We start from the raw sequence: 9,746 nt of genomic DNA on the forward strand, positions 1-9,746 counted from the left end.
TGTATCAGACCGTTGTGTTGAAGAGAGAGCTGAGCTGATCGATCTACGTTCCGACCCTCACCTATGGTCATGAGATTTGGCTCATGACTAAAAGAACGAGATCGCGAGTACAAGCGGCTGAGATGAGTTTCCTACGCAGGGTGGCTGGGCACTCCCTTAGAGATAGGGTGAGGAGCTCAGAGTCGAGCAGCTGCTCCTCCACGTCAAAAGGAGCCAGCTGAGGTGGGTCGGGCATCTTTTCCGGATGTCCCCTGGACGCCTCGCTGGAGAGGTGTTCCGGGATGGATAGATGGACGGATGGATGGATGGATGGATGGATGGAACTGTAAGCAACGAAGACTGGCAAGTGATCACTAATGTCACTAATAAGTAACCCACCTGTAAAATTCCCATCAATGACATTTGTTAATACGTATATTATCAATAAGTGTCAAAGGGTTCGTAGTAATCCTAGTTGGATGCGTTATCACTGGATACAATCCATACAAAACACAGAGTCTAAAAATTCAGCTATTTGTATTTGACTATGAGGATTTAGAAAATCTATCTTAAAGTCTCCACAGACAAACAAAAGCTTATTGTTTTAATTGAGTTGTACAATTCAGTCAATTTCTCCACAAAATATTCATATTTCATCCAGGAACTCTATAGATGCAACTTATAAATATGTTTTTTTTTCTCATATAATTTCCATAGTAACACAATCCATAATGTTATCCAAAGAAAATTATATATTTTGCACAATTTCACAGTGATGGCTGGATCTAACATAGAGTGCCACACCTCCAAACCATTTATTCACCCTATTTCTGGCAAAAAAAAAAAAAAAAAAAATCAGAACCCTCAAGCTGGACAGAGTCAGCATACTCATTTTTTAACCACGTCTTGGTCACTGCAATAATCACTGAAAAATATTTGATAGCAGTTTTTAAACAGTCCGGAATTTTTGAGTAATTGAAAGAAAGACTTCTGCTATTGAAATGTATAATAGCGAATGTCCCATTTATGAAGGAATAATGCTTAAATTACAAAGATTATTTCTATTTTCAAGAAAAAAAATAGTCCAGATCAATATTATTTTCAATGTTTTCAATGTGCTATTTAGATAACACAACCTAAATGATAGCGAACAGGAAGTTCCATCATTGACAGAATCCACAAGGGGTTCAAAACTGCCATAGTGGCAATATATTGAGCCATACCTGTCTGCATTTTACTAAGTATTCCATGCTAAAATAACTGAAAATACTTCTGATGTTCAGGAAAATAATGGATTTCAAATGACGTGAAAGTAGAAGGCTATAGTTAAAAACTTAACATATGAAACACTGTACAACCCCAAATCAGAAAAAGCAGGGACTGTACAGAAAATGCAAATTTTATTTTATTTTTTTAAAGGAATGTGTACAACAAAGAGATGGAGAAAAATTAATTGTGAATTTTGAACAATCAGGCATTGTTGATGCCCTTGGATATCATTCAGTACATTGCAGTACTTCTATTAAATAAACAGTAAGATGGGACAGCAAGGACAAGTCTAATTAAAAAGATGTGTCCGCTGACAGGAGCGGCTGTGGAGATCTGTGGTTCTGGACGTCATGGCTGGGGAACACGTACTGTGTTTGGACGGCCACGAACTAACAACTGTCCACTGTGACGTGCATGTGTCTGCTTGCTGTCATCACGTGGACATACATAAAAACATATATTGCTGTTGCAATGGGCTGCAGCGAGCACCCGCACGCCGCGCACATTGACAGGCTACCCCAGGTGATCTGGACCGTCAGATCAGAACACTCAGTGGGCGATCTGAATGTCACACCACCCACGTGAGTTCTGTTTCACATGACGCGGTGTCTGTCTTGCGGCGCGTCGTCCACAAGACCTGTGTTGGCAGGACACGCGCATGGGGCTGGCTGGACATACCGCCAGCAGATGTGGACATGATAAGAGCGCCCTGCTTCTCATTCATGTCATTTCATGACTGTACATCTGTGACCATGGGTCATCTACAGAGGAACAGATGGATCATATTTGTATTGCCCACTTGATAAGAGGGATTCAATAAAATGCAATGTTTTTATATGGTGTGTGTGTTTTTTTAAAATACGTCCATGTCCTTCTTGATATCAGGCATTTTCCCGCACCTTTTATAAGACAGCAATGGTAACTCAGTGGTAAAATTTCTGACAATCATTCAGAGCTTTTGGAAAGTGCAGGTTTGAATCCTGTGGGTGGCATGTATTTTTTATGTTTTTTACTTTCACAGCAGCTGCATAATGTGGTTGAACATCACTCAGCTGCTCGCACTGTGTTCCCATGTGCATGAACCGTCGCAGCGGCATTGTGCACACTTGCTTGTCGCCTCGATGTTTTCGTGGTTCGCTCATGCGAGCTATTCCACTGTGAGTCACCCTGAATTCTACTTATTTGTACAGGGACCTTTAATGAGGTTATTTTTTTAAATGTTATTTTAAACAGATGATATCAACAGGTGGTTGTTCTCATGATTTTTTGCAAAAGTAGTATCCATGTTAGGCTGAGTCTTTGAGGAGCGTAGATTGGCAGAAGACCTCCAGTTTTTCAATAACTGCATGAGAAAATTCTTGAAATGTTTAAACAGTGTTCCACAAAGAAACATTGTAAGGAATTAGCATATTTCTTGCTCTACAGTGCATAACAACAGTAAATGATTCAAGGAATCTGGAGGAATTTCAATGCATAAAAGACAAGAGCTCAAGCCTATGCTGACCACTTGCAATGCCCAATCCCTCAGATGCACTTCATCAAGAACAGTCATTCATCAAAAGCTGATATAACCACACTGGCAAAAGATTACTTTGGGAAACTTTTGTCAAGTACATAAAGACAAGAATAACATTCACAAATGCCACTTAAACTTTATTTTGCAAAAAAGATGCCTTATGTTAATCATGCCCAGGAGAACTGACATCGCTAGGCTTGGAGGCATTTGGGTTGGATCATTACACATGGGCCGGTGGACAGTGGCCAAATGAATCAAAATTGCAGATTTTTTTTGGTAGAAATGGAAGGCGTAGCATCTAGACCAAAGACAAAAAGGACCATCTGGACTGTTATCAACAAGTCCAAAGGAAAGTGTCTGTCATGGAATGAGGTTGTGTCAGTGCCATTGACAAAGGGAATTTACACTTCTGTGATGACAGCATTAATTAGAAATATACATTGAGAATTTAGAGCAAAATATGCTGCCTTCAATGTGACATCTTTCCAGGAATGTCCATGCATTTTTAACAAGACAATCCAAAACCACATTCTGCACACATAACAAAGGCATGGCTGCAGATGTGTGTGTGTGTGTGTGTGTGTGTGTGTGTGTGTGTGTGTGTGTGTGTGTGTGTGTGTGTGTGTGTGTGTGTGTGTGTGTGTGTGTGTGTGTGTGTGTGTGTGTGTGTGTGTTTCAGTGGTGGGCACAGTTCCGATAATCCGATAACAGATAATTATCGAAGATAATGTTTTCATTATCGGATTATCTTTTTAGATGACTCTAAAAACCATTATCGGACTAATTATCTTCCGATACATTTTTGTCCGATAACTTTTAATTAATGTACTTTTTATAAGCCAGTCTCACAAACTGCCGTGACACTGGGTTTGTGTGTGTGTGTGTGTGTGTGTGTGTGTGTGTGTGTGTGTGTGTGTGTGTGTGTGTGTGTGTGTGTGTGTGTGTGTGTGTGTGTGTGTGTGTGTTTTCACTGGAATCTTATCAGACAGCTTTCCTATAGGAATACAGGAACCATATATACAATTTTAGATTTCTATGTGATTTACTTTTTCTATTGTTTATTTTTTGTTTGTTTTCTCCAAGTTAGTTACTGTATGTGACAGTAAGGGCTCTATCCAATATTTTATTCAGAAAACATTCTGCTTTGTTTTGTTTTGTTTTTTAATTTCTTTTATTGTTTTTTTTTTTTTTTTTAGAATTGTATTGGCACGCAACCATGGGTCTGACAGCTGCCGTCATCACTTCCAGTCATGCTTCCTCTCTTTAAAACGAACAGTCACACATTTGCATCAAAAAGTGAGTCAAGCGAGACTGTAATGTGAGTGACAGCAACAGCACCATGTGTGGAGCTCACAAACACATCACATCTGCCGGTGAGTCACATATCAGCTCGGTTCCCCACTTATTGCAGAGTACAATTTAAAGTTGAAACGTGAGTCATGCTTATGAATTTATTCAGTTTTTGTAGGCAACTCTGTACAGTGTGGAAAAGTGAAGTACATAGTGTGATGATTTATCTCCAGCAGACAAAAAATGTGAAAAACATATATACATATATGTATGTATTTCACATTTTGTGTGTGTGTGTGTGTGTATATATATATATATATATATATATATATATATATATATATATATATATATATATATATATATATATATATATAAACTTTATAATAAATGTTAAAAACCTACAAGTAACTGCTGCTTTGTGTAAATGAATAAATACACTTATATGGGTTTCTGAGAGAATTTTAAAATAGATGAAAATACACATGAGGAAACCATTTTCACGTCTTACTAGTATCATACTTCAGACGTTAAACTATCGGGAGATTGACTGACGTCAAAACGTAATATCGCCATAAACCTATGTGCATAATGTCGCCGTGCCCGCTGGGTCTTGCATTATGCACACTATGATCTTCGCATAAATGTTTTCTTTACGAGTATGTTGGTAAAAAAAAAAAAACTAATTTGAAATGTCTGAATCTTAATTTGAAAATCACTAAATTCTTGTTATGGGGATTTTTGTCTCCTTTTTTGGGGGGGAGAGGTCTTTTTTTTTTTTTGAAAAGCAATATATTCATTCAATAAAGTGACATTTTCAGATGAATAAAAATCTGATTGCTCAATGCAGCAAATAGTTGATAATATTCAATGACTATTTAATTGTGAAACATGATATTTTTGCACATTTACCCAAATCATTCGGTGTTTAGAGTGGTCACACCAGTTATTTATCTATATTTATCTGTAGCTATATTTATCTATTTATTTACTTTTTCTTATTAATGCTTCTGTTGGGAAAGTGTAGTGACACAGACCCACAACAGGGGGCGTAAATGAACGGACAATGAAAATGCAAAAGATAATTTAATGTTGTGAAATGTGCACAACGGAATACAGATACGACTTTAGATAACAGTCAATTAAACAGTTGGTGACATGTGGGCAGGCTCGAGGATAGGAGACGCCTGTCCAGAGAAGAGTCGGGCCCCACACGATTTCCACTGCCAGCGGAGACCTGCAACACACCGAAGCCACCAACTCCTGAGTCCCCAGGTGGCCACCGCCTCCAGCTGTCAGATCGGGTACTGCTGGCAGGAAGCACAAACAGATCAAGTGGGTGTGTGCACACCCAGCAAACAGTCAGCACAAAAAGTCACAGTCCCTTCCTGAGGGAATAATCCACCACTCCCAGGAAACAGGAACGCTAAGTACGTGCAGCACCAATAGTATACTTAAGTGATAAGTGAGGAGTAGGAAACGCCAACTCCTTCCAACTTCCACCACCCAGCTCCAAGCTGCGAGTATACAGGGTTATGACTGCCAAACTTAGTAACAGGAAAATGTGCAAACAGCACAGTAACGGCTGAGAGGTTTACCTGTCGGGTAAGACGATTTCTTGGCCGGCATGTGACGTCTCTGCCAGGCTTTTATGGTGTGATGAATAATGAGATGAGTGGTGACAGCTGTCAGCTCTGGGCTCCTGGGGTTCTCATGTGGCGACTGCGCCCTCTGGTGCCTGAAGCCCACCATTCAGGCAGGGCGCCCTCTGGTGGTGGGCCAGCAGTACCTCCTCTTCGGGCAGTCCACACTACAGGACCCCCCTTCAACGGGCGCCTCCTGGCGCCCGACCAGGCTTGTTGGGATGACGGTGGTAGAAATCGGCCAGGAGGGCCGGGTCCAGGATGAAGCTCCTCTTCACCCAGGAGCGCTCTTCGGGTCCGTAACCCTCCCAGTCCACCAGATACTGGAATCCCCGGCCCTTCCGACGGACGTCCAGGAGCCTGCGCACGGTCCAAGCAGGCTCTCCGTCGATGATCCGGGCAGGAGGCGGCGCCGGTCCAGGGGTGCAGAGTTCCGAGGTGTGGTAAGGTTTGATACGGGAGACATGGAAAACAGGATGAATCCGCAGTGAAGCTAAAGCTGCCAGCTTCACTGCGACCGGACTGAGGACTTTGAGTATGGTGTATGGTCCAATGAATAGGTCCTTCAGTTTCTGGGATTCCACTTGTACGGGGATGTCCTTGGTGGATAACCAAACCTCCTGCCTGGGCTGGTATGCAGGGGCCAGGGAACGCCAGCGGTCTGCATGGGTCTTGGCCCTCGTCTGGGCTTTAAGCAGGGCAGAGCGGGCAGTACGCCACACCCGATAGCACCTCCTTAGGTGGGCCTGGACCGAGGGCACCTCGACCTCTCCCTCAATGAGTGGAAACAGTAGGGGCTGGTACCCCAAACATACCTCAAATGGGGAGAGGCCGGTGGCAGATGAGACTTGGCTGTTGTGAGCGTACTCGATCCAGGCCAGATGGTTGCTCCAGGCCGTCGGGTGCGCGGAGGTCACGCAGCGGAGGGCCTGCTCCAAATCCTGGTTCGCCCGCTCTGCCTGTCCGTTCATCTGGGGATGGTACCCGGAAGAGAGGCTTACGGTGGCCCCCAGTTCCCTACAGAAACTCCTCCAGACTTGCGAGGAGAACTGGGGACCATGGTCAGAGACAATGTCGGATGGAATCCCATGCAGACGCACGACATGGTGGGCCAGGAGGTCTGCTGTCTCCTGGGCCATCGGGAGCTTCGGGAGGGCCACGAAGTGGGCCGCCTTGGAGAACCGGTCCACTGTCGTGAGGATGGTTGTCATGCCCTGGGACGGCGGGAGGCCCGTGACGAAGTCCAGGCCGATGTGGGACCAGGGGCGATGAGGCACAGGTAACGGCTGGAGGAGTCCTTGTGTTCTGTGGTGGTCAGCCTTGCCCCTGGCGCAGGTGGTACAGGCCTGGACATAATCCCGGACGTCGGCTTCCATAGACGCCCACCAGAAGCGCTGCTGGACCACTGCCACGGTTCTTCGCACCCCTGGGTGGCAGGAGAGCTTAGAACCATGACAGAATTCCAGGACGGCAGCTCTGGCCTCTGGTGGGACGTACAGTTTGTCTTTCAGGCCAGTCCCCGGGTCCGGGTTCCGTGCCAGGGCCTCCCGGACGGTCTTCTCCACGTCCCAGATGAGGGTGGCCACGACAGTGGACTCGGGGATGATGGTTTCCGGAGGATCCAACAGTTCGGTCTTGACTTCCTCCTCGTGTACCCAGGACAGGGCGTCGGATCGTTGATTCTTGGTCCCGGGGCGGTATGTGATCTGGAAGTCAAAACGCCCGAAGAACAGTGACCAGCGGGCTTGCCTGGGGTTCAGACGCTTGGCGGTCCGGATGTATTCCATGTTCCGATGGTCCGTGAAAACTGTAAATGGCACCGCAGCTCCCTCCAACAGGTGCCTCCACTCCTCAAGGGTCTCTTTCACTGCCAGAAGTTCCCGATTGCCGATTTCATAGTTCCTTTCAGCCGGGGTCAACCTCCTGGAAAAATAGGCACAAGGGTGGAGAACCTTGTCGGACTCCCCACTCTGGGACAGCACGGCTCCTGTCCCTGAGTCAGAGGCATCCACTTCAACTACAAACTGGCGATTGGGATCGGGCTGCACCAGAACTGGTGCAGTCGAGAACCGGCGTTTCAACTCCCTAAACGCGGCTTCACACCGATCTGACCAGGTGAAGGGGACTTTAGTGGAGGTTAGGGCCGTCAGGGGGCTAACTACCTGGCTGTAGCCCTTTATGAACCTCCGGTAGAAATTTGCAAAGCCGAGGAACTGCTGCAGTTTCCTATGGCTTGTCGGTTGGGACCAATCTCTCACCGCCGCAACCTTGGCTGGATCAGGGGCAACGGAGTTGGAGGAGATGATAAACCCCAGGAAGGACAAAGAAGCGCGGTGGAACTCGCACTTCTCGCCCTTCACAAACAGCCGGTTCTCCAACAACCGCTGCAGGACCTGACGTACATGCTGCACATGAGTCTCAGGATCCGGGGAGAAGATGAGAATATCGTCAAGGTATACAAAGATGAACCGAAGTAGGAAGTCCCGCAAGACGTCATTAACCAAAGCTTGGAACGTCGCGGGTGCATTGGTGAGGCCGAACGGCATGACCAGGTACTCAAAGTGACCTAATGGGGTGTTAAATGCCGTCTTCCACTCGTCTCCCTTCCGGATGCTTTCTATTTTTACCACTCCCGATTTTATTTTATTTTATTTTATTCACCCAGTTCTGTTCATCACACTGCTGAAACAATCTGGATGTACTATAGTTCAACCTGCAGTGTGAAGAAATACCCCACCCCACCCTAGCTCTTATTTATTTATTTTATTTGTATTGTTTGTTTAAGTTTCAGTAGTTTTTTTATGTATTTGCTTACTTTCCCCATTATTTTTTCCTCTTAATTCTCTGTAACTATTCAGAAAATATCTGCATACATATTAAACCCTAATTTTGTGTCTCTCAAGCTGTTTTGCTGCTTTGTGCTGTGGGGCTGCTGGGCTTCGATGGGACCTGTGAATCCAGCCGGGAGGTGAGAACCATTAGAATTCTTGCTGTTGTTCAATAGAAAAATGAACAATAAAGTCAAAGTTATTTATTATGCAATACTGGTCAACTAGTCAAACTAATTAATTAAAATGATGATTCTGTGGGTTATATTCTCTATTTGCATGAAGACTGCAGGTTTTATTTTATTTTTTTAATTGATGGAGTTTGATATTTGAACATTTGTTTCTCCAACATTTGCATGAATGGTGTGCTCTGTATGGGACCATAACACCAAACTAACCTCTAATACTGTTGGAGTAAACTATGAAGATCGTGAGGTCGTGGGACAGAGGTGTTTGGTGATGTCGATATCTTTGCACACTCTAAAAAAGGAACTGCTGTTTCAATTTGAAAAAGTGATGTAATTCAGTTTTTCTCGTTGAGACAGTGGTTCATTTTTTAGAGCGCTGGAGAACGAAGCTCCAAGTCTTGAGGGTCCTGGTGCTACCTGTGTTGCTGTATAGTTGTGACACTTGGATGCTAACCACTGACCTGGGTGCCAATTGCATTGTGAGGGAACATCCACTTCAACATGTTTGCATTTGTCTGTGCATGATCTAGCACGCAAGTGCCTGAGTGTTGAGGTCCCCAGTGGTTAGGGAAGGCAAGGGGATGACCATGTTTTACCTGGCTGCAGCACAAAGATTGTTATTTTAGAGATGTGGGGCAAGACCGCTTGTCTGCCTTTGTGGTTGCCATCCAGGACTCAAGACAGTTCCTTGGTGTCACAGAATCGGTGAAGTGCAGGACCAGGGCATGCTCCCAGACTTGACTTGAATGAAGATTTCATTTAGAAGCAAGACAAAAATAGTCCACAACACAACACAGACAAGGGAATAGCACTAAATTTGTCTATTAATTTCTGTTTCTTTTTTCACAGTCTGAGTGAATGTGTACCATGTAACTTTCGTTCACAGAGAAACTGTGGAAAGCTGATATTTGCCGTTTGGTGTGCTTATGTATTTTGAGTCAAGAATGAACGCTGCCAAAATGGAACGATGACAGGACAAATATTTTTGGAGAAGCTACGGATGTACATTATGGACTCACATGCCATTCCAGCA

At 44.5% G+C, this 9,746-nt stretch overlaps 1 protein-coding gene across 1 annotated transcript in view; it reads left to right on the forward strand.

The window, feature by feature from the left end:
* The first annotated feature begins 4,075 nt into the window (after positions 1–4,075).
* flt3 (fms related receptor tyrosine kinase 3) overlaps positions 4,076–9,746 on the forward strand; it is a 29,327-nt gene continuing 23,656 nt past the window's right edge. Inside the window, exons 1-2 of the mRNA XM_034169069.1 lie at positions 4,076–4,137; positions 8,601–8,665. Coding sequence (XP_034024960.1) covers positions 4,104–4,137; positions 8,601–8,665 — 99 coding nt within the window. The 5' untranslated portion in view covers positions 4,076–4,103. The remainder of the gene's footprint in view (positions 4,138–8,600; positions 8,666–9,746) is intronic.

The sequence above is a fragment of the Thalassophryne amazonica genome, chromosome 1 (assembly GCF_902500255.1).
Source record: "Thalassophryne amazonica chromosome 1, fThaAma1.1, whole genome shotgun sequence".
NCBI classification, from domain to species: Eukaryota; Metazoa; Chordata; class Actinopteri; order Batrachoidiformes; family Batrachoididae; genus Thalassophryne; species Thalassophryne amazonica.